Source organism: Schistocerca cancellata, chromosome 7, assembly GCF_023864275.1.
Source record: "Schistocerca cancellata isolate TAMUIC-IGC-003103 chromosome 7, iqSchCanc2.1, whole genome shotgun sequence".
Classification (NCBI taxonomy): Eukaryota; Metazoa; Arthropoda; class Insecta; order Orthoptera; family Acrididae; genus Schistocerca; species Schistocerca cancellata.
This window is the reverse complement of record NC_064632.1, coordinates 210,323,183-210,339,233: the sequence shown is the minus strand read 5'-3', so window position 1 is coordinate 210,339,233 and position 16,051 is coordinate 210,323,183. Positions and strand designations below refer to the sequence as shown.

At 40.8% G+C, this 16,051-nt stretch overlaps 1 protein-coding gene across 1 annotated transcript in view; it reads right to left on the bottom strand.

Annotated features, from left to right (window-relative positions):
- Window positions 1-15,031, bottom strand: part of LOC126092702 (uncharacterized) — a 372,947-nt gene extending 357,916 nt beyond the window's left edge. The window contains exons 1-3 of the mRNA XM_049908425.1: window positions 14,981-15,031; window positions 9,866-10,013; window positions 9,728-9,824 (exon numbers count right to left, since the gene is read on the bottom strand). Of these exons, the coding sequence (XP_049764382.1) occupies window positions 9,728-9,824; window positions 9,866-10,013; window positions 14,981-15,031 (296 nt within the window). The remainder of the gene's footprint in view (window positions 1-9,727; window positions 9,825-9,865; window positions 10,014-14,980) is intronic.
- Between the last annotated feature and the right edge of the window lie 1,020 nt (window positions 15,032-16,051).

Here is a 16,051-nt window from a genome sequence, read left to right as displayed (position 1 = left end):
TTTCATGAAGAGGGGTTCGGGTGGTGAACATAGCCCCGCCCACACCATCAGGGATCCTCCTCGATATTGGTCTCTTTCCACAATGCTTGGCTCCAGAAATCGTATTCCACGTTCCCTCTAGTTGCGAATCCATCGAGAATCACTCTCCAGACTAAATCGGGATTCATCTGTGAAAACAACATTGGCCCACTCGTCGAGCGTCCACGTAGCATGTTGATGACTCCTCTCTAGACGTTCCCTTCTATCAAAACGCGTTAGTGGTAGACATACAGCAGGTGTCTGACAATAAAGGCCAGTCGGTCGAAGCCTTCTGCACACCGTTTGCTTCGATACAACATGTCCAGTGGATGGTGAGAGGTCAGATGCCAGCTGCCGTGCAATACCAATGCGGTATTGTCGTGCCCTTACAGCCAAATAACGGTCCTCTCTTCAGACGTCACCCTAGGTCGGTACTGCCCCGGTCTTCGGGATACCGTTTCGGTCTCTGTAAACTGTCGCCACATCAGAGAAACAACAGAACGATTCACATTACGCCATCGGGCCACATCAATTTGCGACTGTCCTGCTTGCTTTCTTTCTATGGTCATCCAACGCAGAGTATTTGGCAGACATCTTCTTGTGCCATACTGCACCGTGTGTGACTGTGCACACAGTGGTTGTGAGTGTGGGGCTACCCAGCAGATATTACCTCGTTTCATAAGTGCCCTGACGTCATCGTTGGCATAGTCGTCCGTTGGCCGAAATGCCATCTTCCGTGCAGAACACGATCGCACGAACGTCTGGTTGACAGTTCGTGTGATTATATCGTGAATTAGACACAAGACGGAGAAATAGCGGTTCGCTGCTTTAATTTTGGACACCAGTGTACTTCCAAGCTCTTTGTAAATTTGTCTCGGTTTTGTAGTCGCTGAAATAACGTTACAAATTCTCTCAGCCCGTAATGTTTATTCTCGCTTCCTCCTCCACTTCAGGGTGTCTCATTCTTTCTGTCAGGCAGTGTATTTCCACTACGTCCTCTGAGATAACTACATAAAAGAAAACGTGTACAAATCCTTAGCTTCGCGTACATGGATAGGCATGCCACCATATGTTCAAGTAGAAGAACGACGAACACCTTAGCTTTGTGAAAGCATAGTTGCTTTGTTAGTGAAGAAGCAACTGAGTAAGCTGGGATTACAAACTAACTGTGTCTCTTTTGAAATGTTAAATAAATGTTCAAGGAATTCTAAAGTGAAGATAGAAGAGATATGTGATAGACAGTATTCAGAGCGACATATCTTGTAATTGCTTCTGAAATGTATAGGTGATACATCAGCCAACTGTATACAGTCATTGTCATTATTTGACGAAAATCGTTCTAAAATGAAACGATAATACTCTATTGACAGAAAGTGTTTCCTAGTATAAGTGAGTAACTGCGTGGTTGGTACTGATGGTTGGCAGTATACATCACAGCAATATACAACGTATGTAGAAATAGCCAAGTAAACGGTACACCATTTCGGTTTCAACGGTTGCTTTAAACATTATGCAGAATCAATAAACATATCACATTCTCTTCTGCGAATGCTTAACAGTAAATACTCGACAAGTGGGTAGGCCCCTTGCCAGAATTAATAACACCTTTAGCCACAAACGCATCGGAATGAAAGTTCCCCCAAGTTGCTAGGTGGCTGAGCGCCAGCTCGAAAATCGATGTCACTTGTTGGAATGAAAAAAATCGAAACTACAGGAATTAGACACTGAGATAAATAAACCCATTTCCGTTTCTCATTCCTAGAATAGACACACAAGAGAGTAATGTCAGTCGACCATGTCGTCCCAATTAAAGAATTATTTCCTTAAGAAAGGAAAGTAGTGGCTAAATTTTACAATAGGAATACCATTCAATTACAGTGTAAACGGTACTTCACACCCATTGTATTCCCAAAAGGTCTCTGCGTGTTTATTAATTCTCAGAACTGAAATACGTATTCGATAACAAATCACCAAGGAAAGAGTTATGTGACAGACCTAAAAGAGTTGGCGGCGACACGACGAAAGAAAGGACTGGACAGAAAATTAAAAATCGTGTTTGAAGTAACTTTATATTATGCTATGCAACTTCGAAAAAATTTTGTAAAGTCGTAGACAAAGTATAAAGGAATGTTATGTATTGTTACGGTCTCAGAATCAAGTTTAACGTTATCGATATCTGAAGAGTATATCGTTTCCGTTTCCCCCTTCTTCAGTTAATACCTCACAGTAGGTAACGTGGAGACAGAGTAACAACAAATTCGTTTGCAGTGGAATTAACAATGAGTGAAACTATAAAACCAGAAGTGCTACGCATTTTCCTTCTTAATTATTCGTTGAGCGTTTCTTGTCTTAATTGCAAACGTAAGTCCTCTTTGAGATGTCTAATATTCACTTCCTTTACTTTTTGGTGCCTTTTTGGTATACCAACGTATTAGTAAATCAGGACATTTGTGGCTATGTAAAAGTAAAGTAACTGTAAAATGGAAAGTAACAGGCCTACAAAGAAATCATGCGATTGTGACAGAGGCGAATTTTCAAAATAGAAACTGCAGCATTAATTGCAAGTAACTTATTTGTTAATCTTCTCATTTTTAACCGAAAACCTAACCAACAGCAGAGATCTGCACCAGCTCTGCGGATTCTACCGACGCCTTCATAAACGGAGGCTGCTTTCAAAAGTACAATACGATGCTTCATACTGCCTCATTTCTAGATAATATCGACATCAACATAAGGTATATGCAGTGAACGAGAGGGACTCCATTGTCTTATTAATTCATAACCAGTCACAAAAAGTAACGAATACTCACAATAACGCCATTAAAACGCGATACGTCTCAAATAAATTCAACTCATTATCAGGCCACGGCGTGCAGAATTATTACATTTGCTCTTAATCAAAGGCATAACCCATAAATATCTATATATGACCCCAGCAGTTCACTTCTGGTGTCGAGGAAGGGGAGGAGAAGGAGGAATTAGGAGTTTCACCCTTAATTTTATTTGATATTAGATCATCTTCTGATCGTTGGTTTCTTCAGCGTCACCTGAATAAAGTTGTGCGAGAAGTACGTAGACATTAGCTTTAAAGAATTACACTGTATATGTGTATGTTATCAGAGACGAAAAAAATGAAAGAATTAAAACTCTTTGCTGTCGACTTATATTAACAACATTGGATTTAAAGAGTTCCTGATCTCTAAGTAGGGTACAGAACCTCAAAAATATTGGCAACTCCTAGCAGTATTAAAGAACCTTTCAGTAAAATATGCTACCAGCTGTACTATAACCACCACAAAACAATTTTTAAGATGCATATTTGTTAATTGTTGTTGACTTTTACCCACAACACGCATATTAGAAAAATACTGATGTCTAACTAAGGTCCTGAATCTGAAAATATCGAATATGACATTCAATGTGTTAAGCTTGACTGAATAGTCTGAAACATTCCTGAAAGCCGGTAGAAGAATTCATTTGTTTAATCCTCACTGTTACTTAGCCAGTTTATCCCTCTACTGAGATCAACGTGATTCCATAATGATTTAAGCGTTACAGATTTCAATAATTATGTTCATAGAGTGGTAAAAACAAATGTTGTATGTTGCTTTATTATCAATAGTGGACTTAACAGGAAACAAAACTGATTTTGTTCTGTCAGGTGTGGTCGTAAGGAAACAAAAATAAACACGATAAACACAAAAAATTACTAAATGTTCTACTACAAACGCCACAATTTCTTCTGTCATCTTGCATAACCCATTGTTTATGAACTAATTGGCCCTCCTCGTAATTGGAGACACTTTCGAATGCGTTAGCCATATTCCTTACAAAACTGTCTTGATAAGCATGTGAGCGATTGTTCCATTCCTCCACAGCGGTCTCTATGATGCCCTGAAAGGTCTCTGGTGGGACAGGACAATTGTAGCCCATCAGCGTGAATCCCGCTCCAATACGTTCCCCAAATTGAGCCATAACGCGTGCAAAGATGTCTTCGCGATACTTGCCGCCAGTCATCCTCCCACGTATTAGTAAGGGTGGTGGTCTACGGTATAGTTAGTATGTAAAAGTTGTGCTCGTTGCCACCACACACGAATTTCAGTATTGACCGGGTGGAGACCGGCACGGGTCTCGTCACAAGAGGGTGTTGTGTCCCACTGCTGCTGCCCAGCCCACAAAGGATGGATACTGGCGAGTGTGACACGATCTCCTGTCCAAAATCGATTTAGAGCTGGAGCCTTGAGAGGTCTTTTGACACGTAATCCCTGCTCATGGAAAGTATTTTCTACAGTTTGTGTTGGCAGTTGCCCTCCTGTAGCTGTTTGTAATTGCTACTGTAAGACGCGTAGGATCTTGTTTAGGGTTTCTGTTTTGTGTTATACGCAGATGTTGGACCTAAACACCTGTTGTTTTACTTCTGCGGCCGCATCTGCGACGATTCTCATCTGGTTCTGCCGCTAGAAACTTGTTCCATATTCTATAGAGATCACTTTGTGTCACAATGACATTCGCCACACAATGACGACGCCCACCTGTCTCAAGTCTTGCTCCATCAGACCTGTCTCAGGTCTTGCTCCATCAGAGTGATTACAGAGAGCCTCTGATCGTACGTTATTTTTATCCTAACCATCCTGAAGCAACAAAACTCTCCTAATGACACACAGCTCAAGTACTGCAATGTTTACAGATGACACTATTGCTATAAACTGCACATACTGCCGCCCTCCCCCCCCCCTTCCTCCCACCCCCCTCCCCACGGTAGAAACATGGACATTGAAACTATAATTACATTACAAGAAAACCAATATATTCGTATTGTAACGTATTTCTGGATCATAACGTTCAGCACTAAGGTTTCACCAATATGCAACTTTTATTTGTATGATAGAATTCAAAACGTGTAAAAACACACAGTTTAAAGTCGCATAATTTGAAACAGTAAAAGCAAAGGACACTCTTTACAGTTTCATTGGGTTGGTTCACCTGATTTGACGGGAGTGGATTCATGTAGCAGCCAAAACAAGAGTCTCTGCACCACTGAAAAGTGGGTGTCGTGAAATATTTACTAAATGCAGACCAATTCAAATCCCCTCAAGATATTTCTCCACCTCCTTTTCAGTTTAGTGACTTCCAATCCATTCCTTTCTTTTTCGCCGCCTGCTTCGCTATACCTCTTCCCCTTTATAGTGCCGTTCTTCATTTTGTTGCCTGTTTCAAAACTCGCCCCCACAGAAACAGTGCCCATGCCACGCCCCCCTCCTATCATACCTTAGTTACGCCACTGTAACTGGCACCCACAGGTGTATGCAAGGCACATGCCTCCAGGTGGAATATTGAGTACAGAATATTAAATCATTACATAGCTCTCGCACTTTCAATAAGTGGTTTTCTGCGATTCTAGAATACCATAAATTTATCACTGACGAGATTTCACGTACTCACCTAATCGACTTGTAGCTTTGGGCTCCTCTTGAATCAAAACTAAAAAATGTAATTTTCATAAACAAATTATGTTGAACTTTAATTATGGGGGTTAATATTAAAAACAAAGGTACGAAACTAAAACAGTACATCAGTTAACTTTACCGGATGTGAGGGTTTGTAGGGGCAGTCAAATGGAAGCGAGACACATGGAAAAAGTATTGATTGGCGACTTCATGGAGTGCTGTGTGCACCACGACCATATATGTTATTTTAAAAGGAAGGTCAGCGTTGGTCGTAATATTGATGTTTTATTGATAGCAGAATCGATTTTCGATCACATAGTGATCATCTTCGGTGCTGTACATATTTTGACTAGTGTCTGAGTTTAATGTGTACAGCACCGAAGATGATCATTATGTGATCAAAAATCGATTCTGCTATCAATAAAACATCAATATTACGACCAACGCTGACCTTCCTTTTAATTTAACATGGAAACAGTAAGTAAACTTTTTGTTACTTCAAAAGTAATCGTCATAACGCTTAACACATTCATCCCACTGTGAGACAAGACGGTCAGTGCATGCATGGAAAAATGCTTTCGGCTGTCAGCTGAAGCACGGTGGTCGAAGAGATCCACGCCTGGGTTCTATCACGGTTCCGTAGGCAACGGAAACATTTTTCCATGAAGGCGTTGACCATCTTGTCTCACAGTAGGATAGATGTATGTATAGTTACGGCGATTATTTTTCACACAATACTTCATAGCTTAGTGGTATTGTGTGTTGGTGGCGTTGCAAGTTTACATACTGCGCATGTAACACACAATAAAAGCGTTGGACACCTACAGTGATCAGTCTACTTGAAAAACGTTTGTTGTCATCGTAATTTATGTAACTTGCTGTTCGACTTCCAATTTGACAATTTGTGGAAAAATTTTTACTTACTTGTTTCCCATCTATCTCGTTTTCATTTGACTGCCTCTTATACAAGATGATTCAATTGCCCCTACCGTTGTCGTTTTATGCAACCCGCAATGTCATATCTGGCCTTCATATTCTCTCGCTTGCTACACGCAAACGAAAAGTCCCATAGAAATGAATGAGCAGGGCCCTATTGTAGGAAATTTAACGTAGTTAAATTTTGCACTGAGACACGTTTTCGTTGGAGGCACGATTTTCGAGTTATTCAAAAAAACATACAACAAGTGACATTCAAACGCACCTTCACCCCATACTCATCCTTCACCATTCAGGATTTCTAGTATATTGTTCGTGGAACTCCCTCCTACTATTGTACAAAAACTTCGGACCATACGAACTGTTCCCGATATTCGAACTTATTGCTCTCTCTTTATTGAGCTATTACGCCATCAGCATGATCGGCTATTTCATCTTTATTCATTCAAACGTGCCCGTGGAGGTAATAAACGAAAATTGCCCTTTGTAAACGTTACGCTAAAACTAATTAAGTTGACAATTGGGTCCAAACTTAATCCTAATAGGCACGATAGTTTCGTAATCAGATGGCCTGACAAATATTACGATGTAACAGTTTGTTTTATACTGTCAAATCCCACAAAACTGTTACGTTAAAATTCACATAAACGTCAATTTTACAATTTGTAAGTCCTCGAGTAAGCCAGTGGCGTAATAAGGCCAGTCAGTGCAGAGTAAAAAAGGTCTAATACGGAGAATAAATCGTCATTCGTAAATTTTTGTACCCTTGCAGGGTGGAGTGTCATGAACAAAATACTAGCAATCCGGTGGGGGCTGAATGTGCGAGTGGAGGTGCGTCTTAAGTCACTTTTGTTCGTTTTTCTTGAATAACTCGAAAACTACGGCCTCTAGCGAAAATGTGACCCAGTGCAATATTTAACTGTATTAAATTGCCTACAAAAATGTCTTGGTCATTTCTTCTGTTGGATTAATGGCTCGAGCGTAGCCAGTGAGAGAATATGAAAATTTCGTGCGCAGTTTATGAGGAAGGGTTATAACACTGCGAATTGCATAAAACGACAGCGGTAGTTACAGCTGAATCACCCTGCTTAAGCAAAGTCTTACAGAAGGCATTAAAGTTGTTTTTAAGTTCATTTCCTGTTTCTCCATTCTTACAAATTTTAATCAAAAGCAGTTTTTGTTTTGTCATTTTTGTTGACATCAAACGGGATTGTTCTTTTTTTCTATTACAAGTTTTTAGTTTTGAATGCGACACAACATTATGGACTTATGAATATAAATTTCTTCTGTAAATTTTTATTAACGGTATTTCCTACTTCGTTCGATACGGTTGATTTAATTACATGAGGATTTTATTTCAGATCATTACCTCAAAAAACTGATATTCATAATCATATTAATAATATAAAAAGATGTAGTTGTCAGATACTAATGAAATGTGGTTGCCAGCTACAAATCTGTTAAAGTAATATATGTTCCAAAATATATTGTGGCGATAATTATCAAAGTTTAAGATACAATACGTATTTTGCACTTCTTGGGAATTTTTCTAGGGCACCATTCGTCCTCAAATTCAACAAATCAGTTACATAAAAATGGCAATTTTACAATCTCATCCACTCTTTGATGTATTTCTGCGTACCATCCTTATACCATGATTAATAAACAAACTTACAAGGGAAACTATACCGTCAGTATTGTTTCATTTAGCCAACAATCAGAACTTCCAACAATTTCCTGAAATACGTTAGGTTAACTCATCCTACATAATACTACGACTTCGTGTTCGTTTAGTACCTTTTCTTGAAAAGCTCACCATTTCAGGCATGCGTAACTTGCTCTTAAATCCTGAGAATTCTCAGGCAGTAGTTTCTTTTGTCCATGTTTATGCTTTGAAAAAGATGACCTCTATGAATGTATTTGGCTTTGCTATTTGCAGTCATACTCATGCAAGGATCAAAGAATGGAGGGGGGGAGGGAGGGAGGGAGATAGTTGAACGACGGAGTCACAACACTCCCACTCCCCCAAACACTTCCCTCCCAGAGAACATATTAGTAAAAGCATTCATATTTTTACATATATGATTTTCCAAATTTTCGGTTGTTGGAGAATAAAATAGCATGAAGGGTGAAAATGGATAGAAATACTGGAAATTATAAGCTATGTTTAAGACAGGATACTTTTTAGCTGCTGGCTAAATCTCTTACTCTGTCCACCTGCAGAGAACATTCCTGTCTCACCAGGGAAAGGCTCCCCATCACAAACCGATCTGCCTGCTATCAACAACAAATCCGACACAATTCGTGAGTCCACAGTCATAACCTCCAAACCACAAGCAGCTGAGTAAGGCGAGGCAGAAAGGGGAAGACCTTTCACAGAAAAAAATAAAATAGACTTTCCTGAAAATATGAGCAAACGCCTTAAAGAAAAAGCCTTCCCCGTTTAGACTGCTAATGGGATGGGGATGTTTAAGGGGGGGACTAAACATTAGACTGCTAATGCTTTGTGTCTGACGCTGCCACTAATAATAATAATAATAATAATAATAATGACAATGTAGCCCTACAGCTATACGGCTGTGCAGCAATACGTAGCTGAAGTTAGGTGAAATTCCTTTATTGTTGTGAACTGAATAATAAAGCAGTTTCTAGTCTGTTTCGGGAACTATCCACAACAGAGAACGGATTTTCATGAGATGTTTAAGCAAATGTGATGTACATGTCTCAATTGTACTGTCGTAGATCGTGGTACAAAGTGTGTCTGTCGTGAGTGGACTATGCGAGGAAGATATTGATCATACATTCATTCCTCAAGCTGTTGTGTCACACACAAATGGTAGTATTTGAATAAATGTTATTACTGGTAACTTAACTTATTAGCAATATGGTCTGACGAAATAATGGCAATAGTGTTAATCTTTTAAAAATTATTTTAGCTTCGCGACCAAAGCACAACTGTAACCTGTTGTTTTTACCCATCAGAAAATTACGTTTTAGCCCTCAAGGGATAATTACTCCCAGGTTGAGAACTACTGTGCAAAAGTGATGCACTAAGCTCCGATGTATCCATAAACAATTTATTATTATTACAAAATATTTTATTGTAAAGTACACAAATTACTGTTATTATATCGAAACATAATATTTTTATTATCGGAATCCTAGGCATCTAAAGTATGTTAGAAGTGGGTGTGACAGCGAGTTATATTTGAGGGGGTTGGTGCAGGGGCGCTTCGAGAACAGAACCCTGGATCGGTGCCTGCTTGCCCTGGAGGCGGCGATGCCCGTGTGGGGCGCGCGCCCGCCGCTCAACAAGTGCCACTCACCGGTGCGGCTCAGCGGGCTCGGCGGCGTGGGGTTGCGTCGGAGGCGGCGTCGGCGGCGGCGTCGGGAGGTCTGGCGTTGTCGGCAGAGAGGGCGCCACTGCCCGGGCGCCGCCGCGCCGCCGTCTTATAGCCGCGCACGACGCCCGCCGCCGCCGGCGCGGTGGTGGGGGAAGGCGGCGGAGGGGGGCGTGGCGCTGCGCCGTGACGTCAGAGGGCCGCCCGCCGCCCACGCGCTGCCCACGCGACGGCCCGAGGGGTGCAACCGGCAGCGGCCGAGCGCGCCCGTCTCAGATTGGCACCATTCAGTGATGGACACAAAGACAGCAGCAATCGCGACTCGACACGCACTATCCCATCTGAATATCTCAAAAGATATGCTGCGAAGTCAGTAACGACCCAACTTCCCGCGTTCTCATACACCAACTGCATAAACGATTAAATGTGGATAAAATCCTCAGCGTTTTCTGTAATAACTACTGTCATTCGCAATTATGACGTCACCATTAACACTAGCAATACCAAAGCATTTTTCATAACGTTTATTACCATGGGAGGGGTGGACGGTGCTTTATGTCCATGCAACAAACAATTTAAAAAAATTATTTCGTTGATTGTTGTTGCCTTATATTAATCACACTTTCTAAAGAGATACTGATGTGTTAGCACGGTCCACAATAGGAAAATATCTTTTAACACATTCTTAGCAACTTTAACACATTTTTAGTAACGTATATTACAAAGGGGGTACTTTATGACCACCAGAAAAAAATTAAAAAATATAAATTTCGTTAACTGTTGTTGACCTTTAAACACGACATACTTGTTAAAGAGGCACTGATGTGTCAGAAAGGTCCTGAAACTGAAAATATTGAATATGATGTTCATTGGGGGAAGTGACTTAAATTTTTGGATTAAATTTAACTGAACAAATTAAAACATTTATAGGATCAGGGTATTTCTGTATATATATATAAACTCTGCAAACCACTGTGGAGTGCGTGGCAGAGAGCACATCCCATTGCACTATTTATTAGGGATTTTTTTTCTGTTTCATTCACGTGTGGAGCGCGGGAAGAATGATTGTTTAAATGCTTCCATGAGTGGTGTAATTAATCTAATTTGGTCCTCGGATTCCCATGGAAGTGATACGCAGCGAGCGGTAGAATATTCCAAGAGTCATAATTTACAGCCTGTTTTTGAAACTCTGTAAGTAGCTTTTCCGGTAGAGTTTACGTGTTCAGGAGTCCGCCAGTTCAATTTCTTCAGCATCTCTGTGGCGCTCTCCCACATATCAAACAAACCAATGACCATCCATGCTGAACTTCCTTGTATTCGTTTAGTATCTCCTCATGTACAGGTCGCACACACTTCAGCACTATTCCACTTTGGCTCGCACGAGTGATACCTGAGCAATCTCCTTTCTAGACTTATTGCATTTCCGCAGTATTCTACCAATAAACTGAAGTCTGGAACCTGAGCCTATGTCATCCTTCCATTTGAATACCTACAAATTATTACACCCAGTTATCTGTGTGAGTTGGCCTATTGCGTGACTTATTGATATTATAGTTATAGGATACTATGTTTTCTCGTTTTGTGAAATGCACAATTTTACATCTATGAACATTTAAAGCAAATTGACAATCTTTGCATAACTTTGAAATCTTATGAAGATCTGACTGAATACTTATGCAGCTTCTTTCAGGTAGCACTTCATTGTAGATAACTGCATCATCTGCGAGAAAACTTAGGTTACTGTTAATATTGTCCACTAGGTCGTTAACATACAACATGAACAGCAAGGGTTCGAACACACTTTGATGAGATACACCCGAAATTACTTTTATGTCTGTCGAAGACTCTCCATCCAAGATAACTTCCTGCATCCTCCTCACCGAAATATTCTCAATATAGTCACAAGCCACTTTGTGGAGATATTCATCATACAACATGAAATAATTAACCACACTTTCATTCCATCATCAACATCAGTATCACATGTGACCCCCACAGACACCAGTAAACTCCATAAATCGTTGTGGCTTAGAAGCAAAGAGGCTACAAATATCATCTTGAAGGAAGCTGCCTTAAACACATGCTGTACCCGTTCATGACTGGCTAGAGGCTGACATAAAAGTATACATCTTCCTATTGCATACCACACATGCCCCATAGGTGACAAATCAAGGGACTGGGCGATCAGTCAACGATCCGTACATTACTCAAGGCGCTTGTGGCGTGAACTGCAATTTGGGGTCTTGCATTATCCTGCTGGAATGTGCCACTTGGTCACCTGATCATGAAGTGTAGGACAGCAGGGTTTACCGTTCTTGCCACATACTGACTTGCATTCACTCATATCTGCCATAATGTTGACACAGAGCAACAGTGAACACATTAAGTTAAATTACAAACGTTAATAGTCAGTGCTCAGATTCACTGCTTGGTGGCTAGACCAGTTTCGACATTTATGTCACTGATAATAGCTTCTTGTCAGTGGGTGCGTCCGTAAATCTTCTCAGATCTTCTACTAGAAGATTCTTGTAAAATCATTCCTGTTATCATATCCAATATATCCTAATAATATAATTCCGGAAGTTGGTGAAGTACAGGTCTTGAGTTTTGCTGTTTCATGTTATCTTCACCAGATCGACTATAGACACGGAGATATCGATCTAACGGAAAACACACTCACCTCTGAACATTACAGAATTTCGCCAAATGTCCCACTCGACTCTCTCCCTACACTGTCTCTCATAGTCTCTGTTGCCTATAGTATGGTGTCAGCAGTAAACGACGCATGGCGACACGAAATCTCAACCCACGTGCCAATAATCTGCTCCCGACGGTTCGTGGTGGCACTTTGCCTGCAACCTTTGCCCCAATCTCAGCTGTTGTCATCCGCCGGTTCATCAAAGCAAGCTGAGCAACCCTACAGTCTTCTGGTGGCGTAGTTCTGACAGGATCTGTACCTAGTCTTCTTTCCGCACTGTTGCCCAGAACTCATCTCATCACCACTCACTGTGCAGTCATTGCACTAAAGCCAGATGTCTATGTGTGATTTGTCGGTATCGTGCTCTCACAAACCTCATATCAATGATTCTACACGGTTCTATCACATTAAAGTCACCACAGCTTATGTTTGACGTCAACGTGCAATAACCACTCACAGACGTCATGTGGGAGCACTAGCACTGAAGGGTATATAAAGTGTATCAGGGGAACGCGGTAAACAGTACAGACATTGTCCTAATATGGAAACGGAGCGATTTATCACCTCTGTCATTTGTTGGTAAGGTTGAGGGAGGCATGGCTAACTGTCAAACCGTCAAAGGTTAATTTGGTGGCGTCTGAGCTCTCCCTTTTTAGGCCATTTACTTTGGGCTCATGAGGTCCGTGTAGACCATTCGTGAACTCAGACTATCCATAATTTTCGCCCTCCAAGGACTAAAAAGGTGCTAGCCAAGTTCATAGGCACGATAATTTTTTTTCCTTACGTTTGTACCGAAATTTGCAGGATTGGCAGTCCATTAAATTTATTACGTAGAAAAGGACAGGAATTCTGAAGGACCGCAAGCAAGCAAGCTGTCTTTTACGCCCTGAAGAGAGCTCTTAGTAACACTCCGTTATTGTCAGTCACAAATTTTGATCTGCCTTTCATTTTACAAACTGATATGTCAAATTCTGGAACAGCAGCCGTATTTCTGGAAGAACAAGGAGGGCAGCGTCGCCCCATTGCGTGTGAATCACGCGCTTTAATAACTACAGAGGTCAAATATTTGACCTATGAGCTCGAGGCCCTCGCTGTCCTGTTTAGGACAGAGAAGTCTGATTTACTTAGTGCACCTTCAGTTTACCTCAGAAACAATCAGGTACTCTCATGTGTTCTCGCGCTTCCCCACTAGACGAGGCGTTTTACGAGGTGGGCGCGCGCATTTCGACGTTCAAATTTGCTGTAAAGCATATAAGCGTGAGCGAACATGTCGTCGTGGACGGGCTAAGCGGTATGATCGAGTCTGGCGATAACGAAAATTCCGCTCCACAAGTGTCCGATCAGGAAGCAGCTATTGGTGCTGTCTTGGGTGGAGTGCCTGAGTTTTTTGGGAGTCCTGCTCAACAACAGGATTTCCGACACGGAGTTGTCCCAGATCAAACAACAAACGATACTCCCTATAAATCCTAATCTTCTTCGCCAAATGAAGAGTGGGAAACGGACAACTAGGATATCAAATTGCCCAGTGTGAGGCCTACTATTGTAAAAAAAGGGGAGGAGGGGGCTATTAGCTTGAAAGTATTCAAGGTGATTAAGAATAAAATTAACTAGCGATTTCAGGGAATATTAAACAGTTGATTTTTGTCCGAAATTTCATCGCCAAACTAAGAGTGAATAACGGATATTTGGGGTGTCAAACTGACCAGCTTGAAGTCTAGTCTTTCAAAAAAATGTTTACTGTCTGGAAAGTAATCAGAGTAATTAGGAAAAACTTAATTAGTGATTTGAGGGAAAGTTGAAATACTTCACGAGCGGCTGCTGTTATCCGTGTAAATAAAGTGTCAAGAAGTTCATCTCTTCGAGGCCTAGCTCCGCACAAAAAGTTACACCGATGTGATATTTAACTGTCAAAATAGCTTTCGTCAAAGCAAGTACTGAATCCAGGATATTTCAGGAACAGAAGCATGCTTTCTGAACAAAGTTGCTAGTAAAAAAAATGAAAAAAGCTGTCAAATTTCTATTATTTGTCTAAAAGTAATAAATAAAATAGATTAGATAAACACTTGACGCGCCCCTTGAATGATACTCCAAATCAAGTACAGCATATGAGGCGCTAATTGTTAATTTTAGAGTTCAATGTTTAGTCTGCGGACGTTTGTACACACACACACACACACACACACACACACACACACACACACACTACTAATGGTTCAATACAGCGAGACTTCTCGGACACACTGTAATCATAGCTAAATATGCGATTTAGTAGAATCGAAGCTAATCATTGCTGGGAGGCGGGAGAATTCTGTAATGAATTCCTGTAACCCAGGTTGCCTATCCCCGGATGCCGGTACTTATGAGTCTTTTGTTAAGTAGTGAATGCAAATGCTAGTTGCTGACGATAAATTGATTCCTTAGTGACTATTCGGCTACATAGTGGAGTTATTTGCTAAATGACATTTGCTAGCTACACTAGGTTACTGACGAAGAGATTGAGTTAAAACTATTTTGGATCTCATAAATCGCTTACCACTCACCTTAGCATAAATGCATGGTCGTAACTGAGCTGGAAACATCACTCCATACATATTCGCATTTCCGCCTTGACGCCGTGCTAACGCTGTCTGGGAATTATTTCTGCTGTCCTTATGAATACTGCAAAAGGTAGCAATGCACTGCTCTCAGTATTCAAATGAGAACCATAACAGACGCGGGAGCAGAGATTAAAGCTATCTAATTACGTTGTCTGCTCTTACGTCGTTTCGAGGGAACTGTGTCGTCTACAAATGCTGACACATCTTAACACTTTCCACAAAAAAACAACATGATCATCCATCTCGAGTTACATAACTCTGCTTTCCTCACACACCATAATAAATTAATGACGCGAGGCTGTTAAAAATTCTTCTTTCTATTTCTTCCCTACTGATGGTGCAAGGTCCGCTTTTCATCCTCGTTTTAGAATATTTATTTCTTAATTTACATAAATGGATTTTATTCTTGTCACCTCATCGAAACTTAGACAATGGAAGAGAGGGGAAACTGCTTGTATTACGAAACGTATCAAAATTCAGTACCTCGGACGAACTTTTGAATGTAAGTTATACATGTACTCCCACGCTAAGACCAATGCGCAACTAGCTCTTTAGTCACACCAAGTGTTGAGTGCTATTGACAAGGGATTTCAAATTGATTCCGTATATCTAAATTTCCAGAAGGTTTTTGACATTGTGCCACACAAACGGCTTGTAGTGAAATTGCGTACGTATGGAATATCGCCTCAGTTATGTGACTGGATTCGTAATGTGCTGTCAGAGAGGTCACAGTTCGTAGTAATTGACGGAAAGTCATCAAGTAAAACAGAAGTTGTATTTGGGGTTCCCAAGGTAGCGCTGTAGCCCTCTGTTGTTCCTTATCTATATAAACGATTTAGGAGACAATCGAAGGGTTATTTGTAGACGATGCTGTCGTTTATCGTCTAGTAAATTCATCAGAAAATCAAAAAAAATTGCAAAATGATTTAGAAAAGATATCTGTATGACGTGAAAATCGGTAGTTGACCCTAAATAATAAAAAGTGTGAGGTCATCCACATGAGTGCTAAAAGGA